The 24,867-nt window shown below is 43.5% G+C and overlaps 2 protein-coding genes across 13 annotated transcripts in view; one reads left to right on the top strand and one right to left on the bottom strand.

Moving 5' to 3' along the window:
• Positions 1 to 11,046, bottom strand: part of MYO9A (myosin IXA) — a 467,674-nt gene extending 456,628 nt beyond the window's left edge. For 3 of the 4 annotated variants that reach the window (XM_073363176.2, XM_073363175.2, XM_073363177.2), the window contains exon 1: positions 10,798 to 11,046. The gene's annotated coding sequence lies outside the window, so the exon portion shown is untranslated. Of the gene's footprint in view, positions 1 to 1,832; positions 2,422 to 10,797 lie in introns of all 4 variants that reach the window. The other variant, XM_073363174.2, reaches the window with a different exon arrangement.
• A 273-nt stretch (positions 11,047 to 11,319) lies between these two features.
• On the top strand, positions 11,320 to 23,759 carry SENP8 (SUMO peptidase family member, NEDD8 specific). Of its 9 annotated transcripts, none has more exons than XM_073363171.2 (3): positions 11,320 to 11,458; positions 15,973 to 16,043; positions 20,628 to 23,759. In XM_073363171.2, the coding sequence occupies exon 3, from the start codon at positions 20,671 to 20,673 to the stop codon at positions 21,307 to 21,309; it is 639 nt and encodes a 212-aa protein (XP_073219272.1). In that variant the 5' UTR covers positions 11,320 to 11,458; positions 15,973 to 16,043; positions 20,628 to 20,670; the 3' UTR covers positions 21,310 to 23,759. The 9 variants fall into 9 exon arrangements, with proteins under 9 accessions (XP_073219272.1, XP_073219271.1, XP_073219268.1 ...); XM_073363170.2 differs by having other exon boundaries at positions 15,918 to 16,043; XM_073363167.2 differs by having other exon boundaries at positions 12,953 to 16,043.
• The last annotated feature ends 1,108 nt before the right edge of the window (positions 23,760 to 24,867 follow it).

The following is a 24,867-nucleotide window of genomic DNA, read 5'->3' as shown; positions in this document are numbered from 1 at the left end:
AACTCTCTTAGTCCCTGTAGGGGAAAGAGAGCCTCATAATGTTCATAGCAACACCTCTGGCTGGCAAAGGAGCAGCATTAACAAGAGTCTAAAGGAAGTCCCACTGAGGTATCTTCAGCCAGAATGATGGTACCTGTACGGTAAAATCATGATGGAAAGGATTAAAGGGGGAGAATGCAACCCTGCTGAGACTAAAGGAAGTCTGATAACCTGCTTGAAAGGCAAATAAGCATTATACTAGGTGTTTGAATCTAGTAATGTCGTCTTAATAAAGCTATCTTCCCTGAAAATAAAATTAAAAAACCTAAGGTAAAAAAAAAAAAAACCAGAGGTGGAATTTTGATACTGGATAGTAATAAAGGATAAGCTATTTTTTTTGTTTTGTTTTGTTTGTTTTAAAAGGTATCTGTGGCAAGGACAGCCAGTTCTCATTTTACTTATAAAACTGCTTTATGGCTACCTGTCAGATAATCCCTCCCCACTACAAAAAATTTTAACAGAATAATTTGCATTTCAAATACATAGAGAAACATAGCTCTTAAAAAGTGTTTACACTTATTAAACCAGCAGTATTACATCTGTTCCTAATAATCTCAGTCACAATTCAATATTCATATAAGATCTAATAATTTGATATTTTCAACAAAGCCACCCATCTGAAGTATCTGAGTTTATTTTAATTTGACCTATATCAAAGATTCCTAAAATATAAACTTGAAATATTAATACAATGCTTAATTTATAAGTACACCAAGATATTCAGCTATCTTATTACTATATTACTTGTCAATATTAAGATATACAGAGATCCTTTATAAAAGACTATTCAATTTCCCTTTTTTCCTCCCCTCTTCATCATCTGGCATGAGCTGTGCATGTTTATTTTATTTAAATAAATAAAATTTATTTATTTATTGGAATCTAAATCCTGAACACTTGTTCTTATAAAATACAATATATATGAAGTCTGTGGAAAAAATCTAGCATAAATAAGAAAAAAGACTGACCATAAAAATTAGCTCAATCTGGAAACAATTCCATCACATTGTTTCTGATATTCTATATACGTGTGCTTAGAAGTATTACTCTAATAGCACAATAAGAAACTCACTCACCCCTGACACTAGTGTAATGAACTGTGATAACCCCAGAGTCACCTAACCTGAAAATTACAACTATGCATTTTTAAACCACATGTAACAGGAAGATCACACAATTAACAAGTTTTATCTCAGAGTTCATTAACCATCTGCTTAAAATCAGAACCTATCATTTTGTTTTTCCCTAGAGGAAAACCAGGAGAAATCACAAAATTGAAATTTTAAGCCCTAATTCAAATACATATGCACATATTTATTTTAGCCGCAGGAGTAGTCCCATTCACTGCAGAGGAAGTGGTCACATGCACAAAGCTATGCAAATACATGTTTGCAGGAATAAGGCTTTTTATTTTTAAGCAAAATAAAGGTCTGGCTTTCAGAGGTTGAAATCTGCACCATTTGGAAGATTAACTTTTGGAAAGAAACATGCAAGACACGCAAACCATATACCAAATAAGTGTTTCAATGCTTAGATACACCATAATCACATGCAAGAGCAAACAAATTTCTCTCCGATAGTTTTATCAGACAGCTGTTTCTCCCAAAGCACTAAAAAAGACTTCATTTATTTATGCTTTAAAATATTTCATATTTAATTATAATTCCAGCTCATTTAGAAAGGGAATAATAGGTAGCTTGGGTAGAGGGGATGACAGTTAAGATCGCCTAACACTTTCATCCTATAAGACCCAATTTTCATTTCAGTTGCTTCTAACTTTGCCAGATTCTTACCATTTTAGCTGAAATTTTCCATGCCACAGTGTCTGCCTCTGACTGATTTTTTTTTTTTTGGGGGGGGGGGGGGGGGGGAATTTCAGCAAAAATATTTCAGCTGTTTTTGAGAACAAGTTCAGGCAAACTATTTTCCTTTGCCCATGTTAAAAACAAGTTCTTAAGACTCTTTCATTAAAAAATTCTTGTGCCTCCATATTTTGCAGCAGGGACTTGAAGTTTCGCAAGGGATGGCCTTTGCATCAAGACATGCCTTTTGTTGTTCCCATTAAAAAAAATCCAAGTTGGCCAAGTTAAAAGTCTCAGTTCACATATGCCCAACAAAGAATTGTTAGAGTTTAGCAGCTAAAGTCCGTGAAGATTATTCTGTACTGGGTATGTTCTAGCCCAGGGGTGTAAGGATTCAACAGGACTTTCTCTGCAATTACTCCTCATAGCTGCCAGGAGCTGCTGTGGTGCCAGACATGGAGACTGTCTCCCCTGTGCTCTCAATGCTATCCCTGCTGGCACCCCGTTAGCATGGAGGAGGACTCATCCCTGACTTGAATGCAGAGGGAACAAGATCCAGATTGGGGCAAGGAAAGTGGTCCTGTGTAAAAAAAAAAAATTGTATGAGAGTCTTTAATTACATGACATCATAATGCATATACCCCCAAGGGAGATGAATTAAGATAGCACAGGCTACCTTAATTCTCACATTTCTTAACTTTTGAGTGCTTGACTTTGCAACCTTAACATTCTTTTAATAGTTTGTGTGTAATTATGATTTATATTGACTAAAATTATCGTAATTATCCTAGACTAAAAAATAATTTAGACGCACAACAATTATATTTGTCAATCCAATCTGGAAAGTTTAGCAAAAATTTTTCTAATATCCCTACTTACTGAAGTTTTAGCTGGTACGTATAGATGTCAGCACGTTCAGATTTTACCAGAAACTGGTCTATTGTTTGTATTAATTTCCTGCTGACCTCTTCAAATTACAAAGAGCTGTTTTTTTGGTGTAAATGAAGGACTGAAAAATAAAACTCTATAAGCCATAATTGCAATACTGTTCCAAAGGGAAAAACAACTAAAATGTACTGTACTTTTTAATTACATACAATAATGAGTAACGTAATTAACTATACATTACATAATATAAATTTTTGATCATCTATTTTAATAACAGACTCAAATGACCCATGCTGAAACTGAGTTTTGATTCAGTTTACTTGAAAGCTGTTTCAAAGTTGCTATTTTTGATTGATGGGATCCAGGCCTCACACATGAATCATCTTTATTAAATGGCATTAATTTAGTCTTATACAGTAAAACTGTTATCTGGCTCTGTACCAACCGGAAAGCTCTATAAACCAAAATTTCTAATTTTCATAGAAAATCCAGATTATAATCCGGTTGATGCTGAGCCAGCAGGCTCCCTACCTGACTCCAGGGGACTCCCTGGAAGTGGCAACATGTCCCTGCTGCTCCTAGGTGGAGGAATAGCCACAAGTGGTTTGGAGTGTAGGAGGGGAAGCAGGACTGGGGGTTCGGGCGTGGGAGGGGATGCGGGCATGGGCTCTGGGAGGGAGTTTGGGTGCAGGAGGGGGTTCGGGGCAGGGAGGTGGGGTACAGGAGGGGGCTCAGGGTGCCGGATCCAGGCAATCCTCACCTCGGGAGGCTCCCCGCAAACGATGATCTGTCCCTGCTGCTCCTAGGCTGATGTGTGACTAGGCAGCTCTGCGCACTGCCTCCACCCACAGGCACCGCCCCCACAGCTCCCACTGGCTGTGGTTCCCGACCAATGGAAGCTGTGGAGCCAGCACTCAGGGGAGGGGCAGCACGCAGAGCCTCCTAACCGTGCATCCAGCTAGGAGAAGCAGGGACAGGTTGCCCCTTGCGGGGAGCTACCCAAGGTGTGCGCCCCTGGGATACGGCACCCAGAAACCCCTTACACGCCCCAACCCCCCGCCCTCACCCAAACTCCCTCCCACGCCCTAACCCCCAGCCCTTCTGGTTAAAACTTAGTTAACCAGAAGTTTTCACTTACCGGCACCCCCACATTCCCTCAACATGCTGGATAAAAAGATTTTACTGTACTTCCATTGTGACCACTATCACTATAACACTGAAAAAAACTAGAGGGATATAGGTTTATTAGCTGGGTCTCAAAGTTCATAAATTATGCACCTGCCCTTACTGAAAATAAGCAACAAACATTTATGAAAACACTAGTACATACAGAATATATTTAAGCCCAAGAATTAAGATACTAACTACTATTCTTCTCTGACAGGGTAACAAGTCTTGTGAATGGAGGGACACAGTAGATGTCATACATCTCAACTTTAGTAAAGCTTTTGATACGGTCTCACATGACTTTTTCATAAATGAACTGGAGAAACATAGCCTAGACCAGGGGTGGGCAAGCTTTTTGGCCCGAGGGCCACATCGGGGTACAAAACTGTATGGAGGGTAGGGAAGACTGTGCCCCGCAAACAGCCTGGCCCCCGCCCCTGTTCACCCCCTCCCACTTCCCACCTCCCTCTGAACCCCTGACCCATCCAACCCCCCCCCGCTCCCTGTTCCCTGACTGCTCTGACCCCTATCCACACCCCCGCCCCCTGACAAGCCTCCCGGGACTCCCATGCCATATCCAACCCCCACCCCCATTCCCCAACCCCTGACCACCCCATCCAACCGCCCCCTGCTCCCTGCCTGGCCCCCAGGACTCTCGACCCTATCCCCCCACCGCCACGCGCGCCACCGCCGCCCCCTTACCATGCCGCTCAGAGCGGCAGGAGCTCGCTGCCTGGGAGGGAGAACAGCAGGGCTAGCCTCCCAGGCCGGGAGCTCAGGGGCCCAGCAGGATCAGGCCGTAGTTTGCCCACCTCTGGCCTAGACAAACCTACTATAAGGTGGATACACAACTGGCTGGAAAACCGTACTCACAGAGCAGTTGTTAATGGTTCGCAATCAAGTTCAAGGGGCATATCTAGTGGGGTCCCGCAAGAATCTGTCCTGGGTCCAGTTCTATTCAATATCTTCATAAATGATTTGAATAATGGCATAGAGGGTACACTTATAAAGTTTGCAGATAATATCAAGCTGGGAGGGGTTGCAAGTGCTTTGGAGGACATTTTGAATTCTAATCCTGATCTTAACAAATGAGAAATGGTCTGAAATAAATAGTCTGAAATTCAATAAGGACAAATGCAAAGTACTGTACTTAGGAAGGAATAATCGATTGCACAAATACAAAATGGGAAATGACTGCGTGGAAGGAGTAGTGCAGAAAAGGATCTAAGGGGTATAGTGGATCACAAAGTAAATATGGGTCAGTAATGTAATACTGTTGCAAAAAAAAAGTGAACATCAGTCTGGGATATATTAGTAGGAGTTTTATAGGCAAGACACGAAGTAATTCTTCTACTCTACTCAGCACTGGTAAAGTCTCAGCTGGAGCACTGTGTCCAATACCAGGCGCCACACTTCAAGAAAGACGTGGACAAATTGGAGAATCCAGAGGAGAGCAACAAAAATTATTAAAACGTGACCTCTGAGGAAAGATTTTAAAAATTGGGTTTGTTTAGTCTGGAGAAGAGAATACTGGGAGAAACCTTGGAAGAGGCTGTTCTGCATGCCTTCTACAATAGGACCTGTGGAAGGACAGCCCAGAGTAGGGTTCATATACCCTGACACAGCAATAGTCCCTATGGATAAGTGCAAACTTAATTCTCAAGTGAAAAAAAAAAAAGACATGGTAAGCAAGATTAATAAATACATACATTTATGATCTCTAAAGGAAATTTTAGTTATCTAACTCTATACTCGAACACTAAAGGAGGGATGCTCTGCAGTTGAGTACAGAGTGATGGTGCAGCCTCATTGACATACACACCTGTTTAATTACAGGCACGTAGTCTGTTTAAGTGTTTGCAGGATTGGTGCCTTAGTCTACTCCAGTCATCATCTTGAGGCTGTGCAAAACCCTTTTGCTATATAAAATTTGCTGGAGTTGAGAGGAAGAAAAGATTCACAATCCAATTCCTAGCACTTCACTGGGAAAGCTGAAACAAAGGTTTAAACTATATTTTGAAATATAAAGTTTTACAATCTCCTAATTACATCACTGAACTTAACTGTAGACCGTGACTTTCAGTAATCAACTTCACAAGTCAACGTAGAGCACTAAATTTTCTTCTTATAACTGAGCTTCAATTCACTTTCTCCAATACTTATCTTTACATAATAATTCTTCACTAGGCTTGCTCCTATCCTCTAGGTGTGGCCAAACCATGACTTGTGAGCCGCATGAGGTTCTTTCACAGTTAAAGAGTAGCTTGCGGATCCCCACCATGCTTCTTCCCTATTCTCGACCTACCAGACTTTGTGGGGGAACTTGGGCCTTCTGCCCTCCGGCAGGGTGATGGAGATAAGGGCTTCTGCCCTGCAGGGAGGGGAGCCTCCAGGCTCCATGGGGCAGGTTGTGCATGTCTTGCTCTCAAACTTCTGAAGATTATTGTATGTGGCTTGGAGAGTCAGTAAGTTTGGCCACCCCTGCTCTATTGTGTAGTACCAGTATAGAGCAGACACTGCCTGCTAGTCTGACAGTCACAATAACATACGCTACAGCAAACCATCCGAAAGCCATGATTACTTGTGGTCATATTCTAAATTACTAGTCTCAACATGACCTCAGGGTATGAAATGTAACTATATGAAATGAGGGCTGCCAAAACATTCATAAGCAAGCCCGTTCCAACAATAAAAGGACAAGGACAGCTAGATACTGTAAAAACTTCTCTATATCACTTAGGATTTGCTGTAGTGTCAGTCTAACTTGTTTGGGGATTCTTTTTTTCCTAAAGCAAAGTAGACATTTTTCTACAAACAAGAAAAATTCTAGAACGGGGTCAGCAACCTTTCAGAAGTGAAGACTCAGCACACCATTTATTCACTCTAATTTAAGGTTTTGCACGCCAGTAATAATTTTCAAGTTTTTAGAAGGTCTCTTTCTATAAGTCTTTAATATACAACTAAACTATTGTTGTATGTAAAGTAAATAAGGTTTTTAAAACGTTTAAGAAGCTTCATTTAAAATTAAATTAAAATGCAGAGCCCCCCGGTCTGGTGGCCAGGACCCAGGCAGTGTGAGTGCCACTGAAAATCAGCTGGCATGCCGCCTTTGACATGTGTGCCACAGGTTGCCTACCCCATGCTAGAATAATGAAGAAAATAGCTTTTTTTAACCTAGAAGAACAGTACTCAAAACTCTGGTGAAGTATTAAGGTACCTTTCATGCTAGAAGTTAAGTACTGTACATTAAGAATATTGCATTTATTGAAAATCAGGATATTTCACCTAAATTAGAGGCTAAAAGAGGTTTACATGCAGCTCTTATTTACTAGCATTACAGTCTATTTTTATTGCAATTGCTAAATAATTAAACTGAATAATAGCAAAGGCCATCACAATATGTACTATCTAAGTTTGACACCAGAGCTATGTCTATGCTAGAAGTTTTACAAAAATTTCCCCCATTGCTGTTATTATACAGATCTATTGGTGGCAGCAACACTGGAAACCCTAGGACAGTGGTTCTCAAACTTTCGTACTGGTGACCCCTTTCACATAGCAAGCCTCTGAGTGAGAAATTAAAAACACTTTTTTTATATAGTTAACACCATTATAAATGCTGGAGGAAAAGCGGGGTTTGGGGTGGAGGATGACAGCTCGCAACACCGTGTAATAACCTCATGACCCCCTGAGGGGTCCTGACCCCCAGTTTGAGAACCCCTACCCTAGGACAAGACTCCCCACAGGCAATAGTGTTTAATATCTTATCGAACCCTATTCAAAACAGTTCTGACACAGTATTTACAATACCAACATTCACCTGATTCCTTGTCTATGCTAGCTTTCCTATTAGTTTCAGAGTAGCAGCTGTGTTAGTCTGTATTCTCAAAAACAAAAGGAGGACTTGTGGCACCTTAGAGACTAACACATTTATTTGAGCATAAGCTTTCGTGAGCTACAGCCCACTTCATCGGATGCCTTCCTTGTTTTAGAGGAAGCAGCATGGGCAGAGACTTGAGTGTTTCCATATGGATGGATGGAGATACGGTTGGGCTGGGGGCTGGCTGGAGGAGCCCAACCACCGATAACCTTGCAAGCTGCTTAGCCTTTTTGGGTGATGGGAGGTGCATTGATTCCAGGGATGGAGAACTCTGCTGGGGACTTCCACCCCTTCATAAACACTCTAGGAATAGGAGCTCCCATTCGAGCGCTGCGTGGTGGGTTTCTTTAGACAGCACCGCTGCTCGCTATTGCTCTACGGTGCGTGACGGTGAGCAAAGGGTTTGGGGTGGCTGAGAGTTGGTCTGCATCTCGCTAAGGAGCCTTGGTGCCTGTTCCAGCACATGAGGCTAATTGTGTCCAACAGTGCGATGCCTGAAGGGCCAGGGGGAAACATAACCACCATTTCCACCACAGCCTTCAGCTGGTGATTCTTGAAGGCTGGTAGGGTAGGTGGTGTGGAAGGAGCCATGTTCCCTCGAGCAAAGGATGCTGTAGGGTACAGGTGGCCAAAGAGCAGCCTGCATGTGTCGCACCACTGTGCCCATCTGAGTGGCAGTGAAGTGAAGTGGGCTGTAGCTCACGAAAGCTCATGCTCAAATAAATTTGTTAGTCTCTAAGGTGCCACAAGTACTCCTTTTCTTTTTTCCTATTAGTGTTATCAATCATGGGAAATTCTCCTTACTCAACACACACCTCAAAAAAAAAAAAAAAAAAAACACTAGTGTTGAAAAGTCCTCGACTCTTTTTTCGTTGAGAATACATTCTACACCTCTATTTACTCTTAAAAAAAGTTTAAATCACAGAACACCTCTATACTAACCATGCCCTAATGAAAATACATTATGTAAACACTAATGTTAAGTCAGAGAAAAAAAGAAACACTGAATCCTCCTCCCACCCTTAATTACGGTTGAGAAGACTAATATTTTGATAAGGCATTAAAGGCAAAAAGATAGCTTATTTTACAGTCTGCATAGTCATTTTACCTTAAACATCACATAAGCTTGCTTCACAAAAACTACAACACTCAATGAAGACTCAAAATAAAATAATTGATTATAAATAAAGAGGTAACATATTGTCCACTGTATATTATGCAAACTATGCAATAGTTTAAAGTATTCCTATGAAAAATTAATCAGGATACTGCATCCTTTAATAACCATTTGGAATATCATTTGAAGCATTTATTGCCTGGAGTGATTTCCAAGCCTTGTACTGAGGACACTAATGTTGCTAACTTGCTAATAGATAGTAGTCTACACTGCAGTCTTCTCCACTTTCCCCTTTGAGCAACACAGACAGAATGAAGCATCAGCACAAACAAATATATCACCACAACACTGACCATGAATCATAGGTGTTTAGGTATTACAACAAATCCTGCTACTATTCTGACATTTCAAAAAGGAACTTACCTTATTTCCTATCCAGTATAAAATGATAATAAAAGAAACCAAATGCTCTGAGAAAATCCTAAATGCAACAAGAAATCTATCCAACTCTAATAAAAGACATATGGAAAAACAATGAGACCTCTTCTGTAGATTACCAGTTGAAAACAGCTTCCCCGCTTCACTCTTTAATTTTGCTCTTTTCAGCACAGATTCACAACTGAGCAGCAGCATTATCATCCTCTTACAGAGGTATGATTTGTCTAAAGCTGTAGCACAATTTGGGAACAGTTAAAATATCTGTCAGTCTTAGCTAGGTTGCAAGCCCAAACCTTGTATTAACCGTGTTGGAAGATCAAAATGTTGTAACCAGGTGTCTAATATGGTGGATTTTATAGTGCATATGGTGCCACAACGCTGAGTGTTTTGCTTTACAAGGCCATACGACCTTTTGTAACAATAACCAAATGAAAAGATACATTAAGAAAAACTTAATACAAAGCAATTTAGTGCTCACAAAACCAAGCACTACAGATACCTAAGACAAGATGCAAATCTGCACCTATATAAACGGCAGATTTTTACAGGTGCTGAGCACCTGCAAATCTCACTGTCTTCAATGGAAAGCTTTGCAGTTAGCAGAAGGTGAGGGTACTCAGAACCTCTGAAAATCAGAACATTTATTTAGGTACCTATTTCTAAAGTATTTACTTAGCTAAATATTGATTTAGGTGTCTAACTTTAGACACCCAACTTCAAAAATCTTGGCCTCTGTGCCCAGTTCACTATTTTCAGGCATCTTACACTCCCTTCCCCATCAGAGGCCCTGAGCCCCAACATACTCCTCCCCTAATAAAAGCTGCCAATGCCACCAACACAGGACAATGGGGTGGGGGAGAAGGGAGCAAAGAAAACACACAGGGCATAACCCCACCCTTCTGAAATGCATAGTCTTATTCACTCCACCCCAATAAAGACTGGTCTGCTCTGTCTGGGGGAGTCACAAGGCATGCATGCAAGAGACCCAGCAACATCAAGGGTGCAGCTAAAGACACTACACTTATCGGTGTGGCAATGGTCGATATTATAAAAGAGGACTGAAGAGAGGAGGAACACAGAAGCTGAAAAACCCGCCTAAGGGAGAAAGAGACAGGGGGCGCAGTGGTAGGTCAGGTTCCCCGCTCCCATTGTGGGATGCAGGAACGGGACGAAAGGAACGGCAGTGTCAGGGGTAGATCCCCGCACCCGGGGGGACACAGGGACGAGGGGACGGCAGCGGAGCTGTCCTCCCCCACCCGGGGAGGGGCTGCGGGGGAGGGGGCATGGTGGGGCTGTCCTCCCCCACCCGGGGGGGGTGGGATGCAGGGGCGGGGCTGCCCCCCGCCAGGGACGCAGGAAAGAGAAAGCTGGGCGGGCCCCGGGGGGGGCAACGGCGGGGCGTGCCCCGCGCGGGATGTGGGGGGGGGAAGGTTTCTTAGGTCCCCTCAACGGTGGCCATCTCTCACCTGGGTGTCGGGGACGCGGCGCATCCCTCAGCTCACACCCCGCCGAGCGGGCAGCTCCCCGCTGCCCTAGCCGCTCGCTCGGAGACACTGGCAGGGAGGTCGCTCTCCCGGCTCCTCCGCCACCGGCTCCCGCCCGCCCTGGCTCGCACAGATACTGCGCGTCTCGCACTGCCCAACTGGCCTGCGCGCGATACACACCGCGCGCGTTCCCGGCAGATGCGCGGACCCGCGCCCAGCCCGCGCGGCCACGCTACTCAGACACGCCCCCGGCCGCGCCCCCGACACTCCCCTGAGGCCACTGGATCCGACACTCCCCCAGAGCCTCGAGAGAACACGCCCCCTACCAGCTCAGGTCCCGCTCTTCAGTCACGCTCCTCTCTAGCCATCTGCGGCTTCCGCGCTCTCTTTCTGCGCCTGCGCAGTAGCTTAATGCGTCGCTTTCGTTACCTCATTTGGAGCCCTATGCTAATTAGCACCCTTTGGGGGCGGGGCTAGTTTGACCCCTCCTTCCCGTGTCCACACTTCGGGCGTTGTACATCGCAATGCCGGTTTACGACAGTGTATTTTCTACCTTTGCGGCTGTTATTAGCAACCAAATTGACAGGGGCCGGCTGGCGGGGGACTGTCTCGGTTAGCTGGCGCCCGAGCTATGAGGTGGCAGGTGAGGCGCGGCGGTGTGGGGAGGGTTCCTCCCTGGCGTGGGTCGGGCCCGCTCTGGCTCCTCACCGGGGGTTCGAGCCCCACACATTGTCTTCAGGGGGTAAAGCCCGCCCTCCTGCTGGAGCCCCCGTCATCCCCTCGGGTCTGCGCACTGCTCGCCACCGCAGCAGCTGAGCCGGGTGGGGGGTTCCCCACGCTGCCTCGCGGAGAAGCGCTTGTGCGGGCCGCGCGGGCAGGAGGGGCCGGTGCCTGCTGCACCCCGCGGGGAGAGCTGCCTGCCTTGGACAGACCGCGCGTGTTTCTGTCCTCCCAGGAGCATCTTCGAGCGAGAAGCACCCCCGTCTCCGTTACCCCATAAACTAGCTAGCCCTGCCACACCCCTGTGTGCCCTGCCTGAGCCTTCCCCGCGGGCTTTGCAGCATGACCCGCCCGCAGTCTACAGCTTCGGGTTCTTTCAGTTCAAAGGGGGATCTGCCCGCGTTAGCTCGTAGGAGATGTAGGGCGAGGGGAGTGTGAGGAACCCCATTCTCTTAGGGTTTGGCCCCTATCTGCTGGTGAGTTACCAGCTAGGGGGATATAGGCAGCTTGTGACCACACCTGCCTTGTGATAAGGCCACACAAGCCGCTTATGCAGCCCAACACTTAACTCCACAAAACAGCTGGATGGGAGAGGAGGAGCAGCTGTTTTATCATCTTTAGCGCAGTGGTTAAACTTCGAGCATTCACGTGGGGATGCATGTGGTAGACCCCAGGCTTAAGCCCCTCCTCTGCCTGACAAGGAGAAGTGAACAGGAATTTGCCACCTCACGGAAGGGATGGATCAGTAGAGCTCCTGTTATAGAGGGAGTTGGGGCAGAAACAAGATTATTTTTAAGTCTTGTTAGGGAGGCATAGCAAAGCTGTGATACAAGTTTATCTATGAAGCCCCAGGAAGAGGGCCAGAAAGGATTTGGGGACTCCACACACAAGGGTGAAGAGCTGAATGGCCTTCAGACCTCAGAAGAGGAGACATATTTAAAACACCAATTGTGTGGCATTTGATTCTTCAAAAGAAGGGAAACTGAGGCATAGCAGCATACCCAGTCAGAGAGGTACAGCAATCCTGTGACAGTCTCTTATCGTCTAATATTATATAACTACATTTGTAAATGGTCAGAGTATACCATCTAAAAACACTGAGATCAGCTATGTCACCTGATAGCTATGTTATCATGTCAGTTACAGTGGATACTATTTTTAAAAGATCAGACAACATAGTGCCCAAAGCAATTCTTATGACTGAATTCCACCATACGGAATGGTATTTTTTTTTCAGGAGGAAGATGCACACTTTGGTTTTAAGTATGTTCTTGATTTAGGCCTTTTGAATAAATGCTGCTTGAAAAATAAGTGAATAGTGATCCACTTTGCTTTCTGATTTTTATACTTAAGTTCCAGATTCTTATTTTATCTGAAGTGATTTTTTTCCCCCTTCTCTTCCCCTTTTTCCCCAAAGCTTCATCTCCACCAGATCAGATTGCTGTACTCCGCTGATCTCACATCCTTCTCCCTGCCCCCCACCCTTGAGTCAAATATAAGCCCATGGCTGCAGTCCTAGCCTGTGTAAATTTTATTTAGGTTCAAAGGCTTTTTATTGCCATATAAGCTTTTGAAGCGAAGTAGAATTCTAAGGCTTGCTTAATTGATATGTAAATACCAAAAATGCTATTCCATCTTGCAGCTGGAGTGGGCTGATCTCTGAGCTTTGATAACAAACTGGAAGGCTTAGGCATTGTCTGTGGATGCAGTCTTTTCTGAATGTAGGCATGAGAAAAATTTTAACAGTTCTCACAACTTCTACCATCTAGAACCTAACTGAAGCCCTGCAACATTCGACTTAGCCTGCAGTGCATAACCTTTAATTGACAAGTTAGTTATTAGTTTTTGGTAAATAATAATCATACTTCTTGTAAGGGGAGGATGAGTAAACCTTGTGCTTCGGCTGGTAAGTTTTCATAACTTTGGAAGGATGTTTTATTGTGCTGGAATTAAATAATAGAACATAGTAGGCAGCTCTGACATATATGAAGATGTAGATTAAATTAACAGTGTTCTGCAAACAACAGTTTGGTGTTAGTCATGCTAGTAGTCCAGGACAATCAATGACAAAGTAGAAATCAATATCCCATCAGATTTCAATACCATTGAAAATTAGACTTTGACTTGGTAGTGCATGACATTTAGATTTAAAAAAATCAGAAAGAGATCTCAAATGAACATGACACATTACAATTACATCAGTTAGCTAGTTTTTAATCCATTTTATCAAATGTAATTGTAAATGAGGAATCATCATTGAATGGATGTGTTCCTCTGGTGAAATCCTGCAGGGATTTGTTCTTGGTCCTATGCTATTTAACGTTAATGACCTGGAAGAAAACAATCACTGTAAGTTTGCAGATGACACAGAAATTGGGGGGAGTGATAATTAATGAAGACAAGTCACTGATACAGAGAGATCTGGATTGCCTGGTAAACCAGACACAGGAAAACAATATGCATTTTAATGCGTATACATCAAGGAACAAAGAATGTAGGCCATACTTACAGGCTAGGGGACTCCATCCAGGGAAGCAGTGACTTTGATTTGCGGGTCATGGTGGATAGTCAGTTGAACATGAGAGCCCAGTGTGATGCTATGCCCAAAAGAGAGAATGCAATTCTTGGATGTATAAACAAGGAAATGTTTAGTGGGATTAGAGAGGTTACTTTACTTCTGTAAAGCACTTGTGTGACTGCTGCTGGAATACTGTCCAGTTCTGGTGCCAACAGTTCAAGAATGATGTTGACAGATTGGAGAGGGTTCATAGAAGAGCCACGAGAATGCTTTCTAATCCTCTAATCACACGCCTTATAGTGATAGGTTGAGCTCCTTGAGTCTATCTAGCATAAAGAGAAGGTTGAGGGGTGACTTGATTACAGACCATAAGTACTTATGGTGAACAAATGTTAATGATGAGCTCCTCAGTCTAGCAGAGAAAGGTATAACACAATCCAATAGCTGAAAGATGAAGCTAGACAAATTAAGATGGGAAATAAGGCACATTTTTAACAGATAAATTAACCATTGGAACAATGTGGTGGAATCTCCATTTTAAATCAAGATTGGACGATTTTCTAAAAAATCTGATGTAGGAATTATTTTGAGGAAGTCTTCTGGCCTGAGTCATATAAGAGGTCAGACTCGATCGGGGTGGGCAAACTACGGCCCAGGGGCTGCTTCCAGCCTTTCAGACATTTTAATCCGGCACTTGAGCTCCTGCTGGGGAGCGGGGTCCAGGGCTTGCCCCACTCCGTGCAGCTCCCGGAAGCAGCAGCATGTCCACCCTCAAGCTCCTAAACAGTGGGGCAGCCAGGGGGGCTCTGCCCACTGTTCCCACCCTAAGTGCCACTCCCACAGCTCCCATTGGCCAGGAACTGCAGCCAATAGGAGCTGCAGGGGTGGTGCCCATGGACGGGGGAGTGCACAGCATAGCCTCCTGTCCGTGCTCTGCGTAGGAGATGGAGAGGGGGAGGGATAGCTCAGTGGTTTGAGCTTTGGCCTGCTAAACCCAGGGTAGTGAGCTCAATCCTTGAGGGGGCCATTTAGGGATATGGGGCAAAAATTGGGGATTGGTCCTGCTTTGAGCAGGGGGTTGGACTAGATGACCTCCTGAGGTCCCTTCCAACCCTATGATTCTATGAGGGGGGACATGCTGCTGCTTCCAGGAGCTGCTTGAAGTAAGCACCGGCCGGAGGCTGCACCCAACCCCCTGCCACAGCCCTGATTCCCCCCCCTCCACACTCCTCGGTCCCAGCCCGGAGCATCCTCCTGCATCCCCAACTCCTCATCCCCAGCTCCACCCCCAAACAAACTCACACCCCTAGCTGGATCCCTCACACCACCACTGCCTGCACCCCTGCCTGGAGCCCCCTCCTGCACCTTGAACTCATTTCTGGCCCCACCCCAGAGCCCGTACTCCCAGCCAGAACCCTCACCTCCTCCCACACCCCAACCCCCAATTTCATGAGCATTCATGACCCACCATACAGTTTCCATACCCAGATGTGGCCCTCAGGCCAAAAAGTTTGCCCACCCCTGAACTAAATGATCACAGGGTACATCTAAACCTCAATAAAAAGACCTGTGGCATGGCTATAGCTAGCCCTTGTGGGACTTAGGCAGCAGGGTTAAAAATGGCAATGTAGTTATTCAGATGTGGGCTGGAGCTTGGCCTCTTAAATCCTGTGAGGGGAGTAGGTCTTAAAGCCCAGGCTCCAGTCCAGGCCCTAGTGTCTACACTGCTATTTTTAGCCCCACAGTCTGAGCCCTATGAGCTCCAGTCAGTTGACCTCAGCTCTGAGACTTAGGGTATGTCTTCACTACCTGTCAGATAGATGGGTAGCGATCAATCCAGCCGGGATCAATTTATCACATCTAGTCTAGACACGATGAATCAATCCCTGAGCGCTCTCCCATTGACTCCTGTACTCCAGCTCCGCAAGAGGCGCAGGCAGAGTCGACGGGGGAGCAGCAGCAGTCTACTCACGGTGGTGAAGACAGCATGGTAAGTTGATCTAAATACGTCGACTTCAGCTATGTTATTCACGTAGCTGAAGCTGGGTAACTTAGATCAATTTCCCCCCCCCCCCCCCGATCCTCCAGTGTAGACCAGGGCTTAGTGCCATAAGTTTTGTACTGAAGTGTAGATGACCCTCAATGGTCTCTTCTGGGCCTGGAATCTATGAAAAAGCACTGACACGCTATCAAAAACTACATCATTTAGAAGGATGGCACTGTGGTTAAATTGTGGGGCTGAGGGGAGGGTTTAGATTCCCATCTCTGCCAAAGACTTCCTATACGACCTTGGACAAATCATTTTCCATCTCTGTTCCTCAGTGTTTCTAATGTTTGGATAATATCTTCCTCCGCTGGCTTTTGGGCTTTCTCCAAATTTTGTAGATTTGTTAAAGGGGCACAATAAACAACATATTTTAAAATATTCTGTCCATATGTTCTTAACATATTATTAAAACAGAAGTGTAACAAAATCTGATTCACTCTTCACCATTTGTTCTTTTTTGCTGAGGTTAGATGATAAAAACAAACTTTCACTTTTTCTGTGTCAGTTTGTAGTCAGTTTCACTTCCTGGTTCTCATGCACTAGCACAGTGTGGCACAGTTTGTGTTCACAACTTCAAAAAGACTTCATTTATGTTTCATGAAAATAATTCAGGTTTTGCAAAATGTTAGTAAAACATCACCACCACCCTAAATTTTGGCTTCAAAGGGACACCATTAACTTAAGAATCACACTTTGTCTTAGTTTTTTACTTGTTATTAGTAGCACTTAAGATTGCAATAACTGAGATGTGACAGAAAAAAAGAACATAGCATATGAATGTGGTAATTCAGTCATCTTAATGCAAGGTACCACAGTAACCTTTTAAATTACTGAACCATCTGGACAACTTCAGAAGTGGGACTTGATAGAATAAACCCACGTACTAATATAAAAGTCAAATTTCTATTTAAATTACTTTCCTCTGTCCCCAAATACTCTGGATCTTCAACTTCCACTCAGAAAGAAGGCATGCCCATCTGCCATTGTTTCAAAACCAATACCTAGTTCCTTTATCCAGCAGGGAGGCAAAGAAGTATATTTTGCTTTCACAAGTTCAGCCAGCTACTTGACAAAAAAACAAATAGCATTACTCTTGTTCATAATCTTGATTACTGCTGTAGTCCTCGTTGTAGCCAATCAGTGTTTCTTCTAAAATATTAGGGGTTTTGGATGAGGTGTGCTAGAGATTCTCTACAAAGAGTAAGTCAGATCTGTAACTGAGAGTTCAAAAAGACTCCCCTTAAGATATGGGGGAAGTTCTGATTGGAATTTTGTGACTTGGACTTGAAGAAGTTTGAATCCAAATCCAAACTTCACACAGAGTTCATCTTTAGTTTTAATTGGAAGGTTCTGTTTCACAGAGGAAAAACTGCACTTTCCAATCTGGCTCTACTATTTGTGGTGCAGTATGTACCACTTATGCTGAGTGGCTCTGGAATGAATGTGAGTCTGTGAAGTGTTCTTTAAGCTCTGCAATACATCTGGTGAGTCTTCATGCAGCTCTTACAAGCAGCTCCAGATGGCAATAAAATTAAAAGTAGTAGCTAGTAGCAATTAAGTGTTGTTCATTATAATCAGGAAGAGAGAGTGCTTGTGGGAAGCCACCAAATTATTTACTTTAAAAAAAAAAAAGGAAAGCCAAGTTTCACTGGGAGGAAAAAGAACAAAGTTCAGAATGCAAGCTTCATCATGCAACCATTAATCCTTGCAAGGCTTGATTGGCAAGTTTGCTGTTCTAATCTGCATGTCTCTGGGAAAAGATGAAGCACACATCTGAGAAGTTTCTCATTAGGAGACTGGCCCAAGACATCCCACTTTTAGACTGTATTGCGAGGTATAAACCTGTTTTTCCAGAATTTCAGCTAAGTGAGAGTTTGGGAGTTTTGGAGACTTAATGCATTCTCCATGTTTTCTCTACTGTCCTAAGCTCCAGGTTGTTCCATTGTACTTGCTCCTTACATTTGGAAATAATGGATCTGAGTCCAAACTAACATGTGAAATGGTCCCAGATACCATTGTGTCTGGCTCGGTAGAAATAATAATGGCTGCTCCCTTTCCTTTTTAATGACTATTTCTATTTGACCTGTGTTGGAGCTGTCAGTGGCACATTAGTAGTTATGAGCTTTTAAAGGTAAGATATTTCATCTTGGGCCTTCCTTCCTATATATTACACATCCAACCTGTTTCATACAGGTTACCTTGGATCTTCCTTCCGGTATATTACACATTTGACATGCATGTCATTGTTATCCTATTTAACAAGCTTTCTTTGGCAAAGTCACATGTTAAAGGGACCCTGCCAAGATTTGATAGATTAATTTTAGGCTTATCTTAATTTACATGTATCTAGCCTAGGAAAGGCTTGTTTTGTTGCCATGAGGAAGAGTCCAAATCCATTCCTTCCTAATGTGTAAACAAACCATGCTCCAGCTGTTTTCTATCATAATGGATAGGTGTTGCCTTGGTTACAGTGAATCATACTAAAGTGATACTTACTAATTTTTGAGACTAACAAATTTAGCTCATGAAAGTTTATGCTCAAATAAATTTGTTAGTCTCTAAGGTGCCACAAGTCCTCCTTTTCTTTTTGCAAATACAGAGTAACAGGGATGCTACTCTGAAACCTATTGTTAATTTTTACACAGCACATTGGAAGTATAGGGCCAGATGCTGGCTTGCTTCCGTGCTGCACATGGCATGGCTCAGGAGCATGTGGGGGCAAAAGAGATTTAAAGTCACCTTTACAATTCCCTGATTCTGGGGCCATCAATCTGTCAGCCTAGTACCCAGCATTACGTAGAGCAGCTTCAGAGCAGCCTGTGGACTCCAGCATGTTTTCCTCCAGCAGTTGAGGATCACCAGGCATGGAGATGCTTGGGCCAGGGGAGGAAATACAGAGGCATAGAAGTCACTGTCAGCCCCATACTACTGAACAATTTCCCTCAGCATGGGGAATCTTCTACTGGGCAAATCCTAATCTGGGCTTGAAAGTGCAGCCAGTGCTGCTTATTTACTATTAACTAGCTCTTTTCCGTCCTTGTGTTTGATACTTTTTTAAAAATATTTTTAAAAATACAGAGTTTTAAAAATCTGATTTTAAAGTCTGACTTCATTTTTATTAAGTATACTGTCTAATGTGCATTTCACTTACCTTGGACATTAGATTGGTCAATTTCACCTTTGTTAGTCAGTTTCACACCTCAGTTCTTATGCTCTAACCCAGAGGTTCTCAATCTTTTTCTGTACCAGGACTAACCCAGTATCTCCTTCCTATTTTGCAATAAGGGAAGGGTGGGGTGGTCATAACTACCTGCTCAGTTGTGATTCACCCCATGGTGAGAATACATACATGTACACAATGCTTTTGTGTTTAGGTTTCCAACATTACGGGGGAAATTTAAATCCCCAAACAGCTGTTGAATTCCATTTTTTTTTAAATAAAATCTTCATTTGGGACCTGAATCTCTTTTTAGGTCAGGTATTTGGGGGCAGTGTAGGGTTATTCAATTGTTTTTATTTGCCTGCTGAAGCAAGGAGGGGTAAATAGATACCTAGAACTGTCCAGAGAAGAATCTCAACATGAGCTAACTGTTGAGGTAGGCCACTCTTTAGAGCAACCATCCTTAATTTTTTTTGCAACACCTCTTCCTTATGATTAGTCAGGAGGCCAGTAAACAGTATAACTACTAAATCCTTTCTCTTTGAGCAGAAGTTTGTCAAGCGAGGATTTCAGCTGGGGTTAATGCACATACATACTTGATATAGATTTACACAGTCCAGGAAGTTAACAAAGTTGCTAAATTGGGTCCTAAGGAGTGCTTTCATGTGGGGGAGTTTTATCATGTTAGTAATCTTGTTTTTCTTTAGTGTATTCCTACCATTATAGGCAGCTGCCTTTCCATCATGCTGGAAGACCAGCATTTTTGTGTGGATCAAGTGGTTCTTCTGATATGATGAGCCATGCATCCATCTGTCTATCTTAGGTACCTATCTGGTCCCATCACCATAGTGTCCAATCACCTCATGATCTTGAATGTGTTTATTCTCACAACAGCCCTGGGAGGTAGAGAATTACTGTTTATCCCCATTTTACAGGTGAGGTAGAGAGCGACCAAGTGATTTGCCCAAGATTACACAGAGTCCTTGTGGCAAAGCAGGAATTGAACCCACTTCCCCCCCAGCCCAGACTAGCATTCCAACCATTGAACCATCTTTCCTCTCCAATGTATTATTGAGAACACAGCAATGCAGTTTCTAGCATTAGCCTGGGGATCCAGGAGGCCCCATGCAGTCTCCATCACACATCACTGGGTAGGGGGAATGTACTTGCAAACCACCCTTCTCTCTCCCTTTTTACATTTCTTGAAATGTGATAGATTGTTTAACCCTTGTTCCTTAATTACAGGTGGGGAAAATCCCTTAGTTTTCACGACTCAATGTCAGATATAGTTGCTTCTTCACAGTATAAAAGCCTATGTGAAGTCTATTTGCATAGTAACTTATCTTATCCCCTTTGGTTTATCTTAGCTTTTGACCTTTCTTGGAGTGCTGTGGCCCCTGCCTGTGCAGAATGGACCCTGTTGTTCTGAGTTATGTGGACAGTTTGCTGAGGCAGTCGGATGTTTCCTTGCTGGATCCCCCCAGCTGGCTTAATGACCACATCATTGGGTTTGCCTTTGAGTACTTTTCTAGTAACCAGTTCCAAGACTTTTCCGAACAAGTATGCTTTGTCAGCCCTGAAGTGGCTCAGTTCATCAAGTGTGCCACCAGCCAGGAGGAGGTAGCCATGTTCCTGAAGCCGCTGGGCCTCCCGCACAAGGAGGTTGTGTTCCTGGCCATCAATGATAACTCCAACCAGGCTGCTGGGGGCACCCATTGGAGCCTCTTGGTTTACTTCCGGGACAAAAACTGCTTTGCTCATTATGACTCCCACAGTAAGAGCAACTCTGCCCATGCCAAGCTGGTGGCAGGAAAGCTAGAGGCATTTCTGGGAAAAAGCGGAGACAAAGTGGCCTTCATAGAGGAGAAGGCCCCTGCACAGCAGAACAGCTATGACTGTGGAATGTATGTGATCTGTAACACAGAGGCTCTGTGTCAGGGATATTTTAGGGGACAGCAGGAACCAGTACTGCAGCTCCTCACTCCTCCTTATATCACACGGAAGAGGGCAGAATGGAAAGCTCTCATTGCCAAACTTGCACGCAAATGACTTAAATGTAATTGTCCCTGCTTCGAACAACTACCTGTCCAGTCCTCTAGTCTCCACCCCCAGTGCCTGAGGGAAGATATCCATGAACAGGATTTCTCCACAGAAAGAATGTAACCCCTCCAGCATGGCTACACCCTGCACTACCCCAGCTGAAAAGCCTTAGTTTCCTCTACAACCCACTAGCCTTCAGACTTAAGTACTGGTAACATCACTTTTTGTGTTCAGCAGAACCTTCTTAAAGGAAGTTTTATTACTTCAAGCACTTTTCTGGCTATAACAAACTAGGTTGGTGAAGATTCCTCTCACCCCCACAGTAAGCAATGAGCCCTCACTGTATGATTTTTAATTTTCTATGGACATTGCTAGTCTAAATCTAATCTGGTTCAGTGATATCCATCTTACATACACAGGCCTAATTTTAAAAAGACACCTCTGATTTGTCCCTGCCTTTAATTGTGGTTCCAAGTTATAGGATTTAGGGGTCTAGCTACACAATTCTGCCCAAAAATTTGATATTGAGATATCCATATCTTGTGATCTGAGAGTGCAAAATCAGAAGTAATGGTGTAGGTTATTTAAAGGTGCTTCAAAGGGTAAGACGCAGAAAAGTTATTTTTGCTCTCTTTTGCTGCTTTACATCCTGTATAACGAAGGCCTGAATTTTTCTTGTTTTTATATTAGAAATACACTTTTTTTTATATCCTGGATGATTGAACCACTGGATAGTTTTCAAGATAGTAGAAGAATGACAAAACAAGTACTAAGAACGTGAAACCTGATTGAGGTGGAAAGTGTTTTAAACAGTGAATAAAGGTTATTTTCATCAACACATACTTTGTACAAATATCATACAAAAAGTTGGGGGAAAGCCTCCGATTCCAAACCTCTACCCTTCCAGTCAAGTTTTAAGACAACTCAGAATACGCATGAGACTGCCAACAACTTCTCTCGCAAAACCCCCAAAAACAGACTTTACATTTCTGATATTTCTAATGTAAAAAAGAAAAAAGCCTTTGACTTTCTCATATATAATAAAAATCAGTACGGGGGAAAAAAAGTATAGTGTCTGATTTTTCAGTGGTGCTGACATCAATGGTAGCTGCAACTCTTCTGAAAAATCAAGCTGTTAATCCTTAGTATACTTGTCTATCATACCAAATATAAGTGGTTAAGAACGAGGGGGGATTTGATAGCTGCTTTCAACTACCTGAAAGGAGGTTCCAAAGAGGATGGCTCTAGACTGTTCTCAGCAGTAGTAGATGACAGAACAAGGAGTAATGGTCTCAAGTTGCAGTTTGGGAGGTTTAGGAAAAACTTTTTCACTAGGAAAGTGGCGAAGCACTGGAATGGGTTACCTAGAAAGGTGGTGGAATCTCCTTCCTTAGAGATTTTTAAAGTCAGGCTTGACAAAGCCCTGGCTGGGATGATTTAGTTGGGGATTGGTCCTGCTTTGAACAGAGGGTTGGACTAGATGACCTCCTGGGGTCCCTTCCAACCATGATATTCTATGACTCTGAATTCAAAATAGAAAAGCTTTTGCTGCAGCACTGGATTACATCTGGATCCAAGAAAGTAGGGCCCATTGTCAGGAGAAGGGGATGTTGATGGAAGAGTGAGATGTCAGTGTAAAATGAAGTAGTATGAATATGTAACCAACAGCCTCACTGGAGACAGTGGGCCAGATCCTTAGCCTTTGTAAAACAGCACAGCTCCATTGATTTCAACAGCACAACCCTGATTCATACCAAATGAGCATCTGGCCCAATCAATTCTTCCAAAATGCCCAGTCAAATAAACAGAAGTGATTGTGGGATTGGGAGGAGGGGAGTTAAAGATCGTAATGTAATGATCCTTGTTAGACTTTCCAGTGCTGACAGAAGGGAGGATTTGTCTCTGGCTCTCTGCTTTCTCTTTATCTTCTTGAGTACATGGGAAAAGTCAGTTCCACTGACCTGTGTCTGAAATCCTTGGAGCTGTCTGACAAAATAGGGTTGTTGAGTCACTTTATGCTAAGTGCATTGCCCAGCTGAACACAACATTCTGCACTGCTTGGACAGCCTCCCACTGTGGGTCAGAGGCAGGACAGTGGGTTGGTCACTATAAGGTACTGTAATTTGCTTGTTTTTCTCCCCATTCCTATTTGTTGCCCCTGCTGCTACCAAGAAGTAACTAACACACACATCCCCACTCATTTGCCCTGCAGCACTGAGGTGCAGACACTTACTTCTAATATCCATTGCAGATTAGCTGCTCAGTTAATACAGAGAAATACTTCTGTCTGTGATGTGATATCAGCATTAGGCCAGGGAGAATGCTTTTCCAGCTTTGATCATTACAGTATATGATAGAAGGGGGAAATAAATCAATCCACCTCCGACTCCCTCCTCCCAGGCAGATGTGTCACTTGGAGAATCCAGTACCAAGAATAAAGAAAGATACCAATTAAAAAAGCAAGTGTTTTCTGTTTTGTAGAATTGGGGTTTGTTGTTTGATGGGTTACATTTTCAAAATGATTGGGGTGAGGAGCAAGGGGAGGGAGGGTGTTCCTACATCATGTTATCCAGTAATAATAATGCCTTCCTCTTATCTAGCTCTTTTCATCAGAGTAATGGGATTACAGCATAGAGAGATTTCAGAGTAACAGCCGTGTTAGTCTGTATTCGCAAAAAGAAAAGGAGTACTTGTGGCACCTTAGAGACTAACCAATTTATTTGAGCATAAGCGATGAAGTGAGCTGTAGCTCACGAAAGCTTATGCTCAAATAAATTGGTTAGTCTCTAAGGTGCCACAAGTACTCCTTTTCTTTTAGCATAGAGAGAGGAGAAGTTGCTGTTGCCACCCTTTGCTAAGCAGCCCAAAAGCAACATAATTTCTGTTTATTGGATAGTTTCTCTTTTACAGTTGACTGCATGATTCACAAGCAGATTCATACTACGTTTTGGCACCATGAGGAGATGGTGAGCCATGTGTCACGGAAAGTTGGAACAGACCTGAAGTTTAGTAAATGGAATAGATTAAGGGGATGGCCATAAAAAAAATCCAGCAAAAATCAGGAGGCATGGAAATTAACTCCTGTTAAACCATGTATGATATAGCAGGGGGGAAAATATTTTCAGGCTTTATTGTCTCTTCTTTGCATCCCTTATGCTCAATGGCTGCTGCACAGCAAAAGACAGCTGCAGGACAGTTTCTCATAAATGAGTAAAGATTGGTCATGAGATCGAACTAATGTTTGAAATGGGAGGGGGGATGCATTGCTGCTTGGGGATGGGAGGAGAAGTTTTTGGTCAATACTTGTTATTTAGCAGAGCTATAAAATAGCTAGGTGGCCTAGATTTGTGGTTCAGCTGAACCCAGCTCTACAGGATAAAGGCCCGATCCTACAAGGTTCTGTGTGCCCTCAATTTCCACTAAAAGTATTTCAGTGGAATGGTCATTTGGCTGTGCTTTCATTATTTATCCACACTAAAACAGCCTCAGCTGAGGGAGGCCCCCATCCCCCATTCAAGTATCTCATAGCTCATTGGTTATTGCGCTTTCCTGAGAAGTGAGAGAGTC

This window comes from Lepidochelys kempii, chromosome 10 (genome assembly GCF_965140285.1).
Source record: "Lepidochelys kempii isolate rLepKem1 chromosome 10, rLepKem1.hap1, whole genome shotgun sequence".
Classification (NCBI taxonomy): domain Eukaryota; kingdom Metazoa; phylum Chordata; order Testudines; family Cheloniidae; genus Lepidochelys; species Lepidochelys kempii.
The sequence above is the reverse complement of the archived record's forward strand: the minus strand, read 5'-3'. Positions and strand labels throughout refer to the sequence as shown.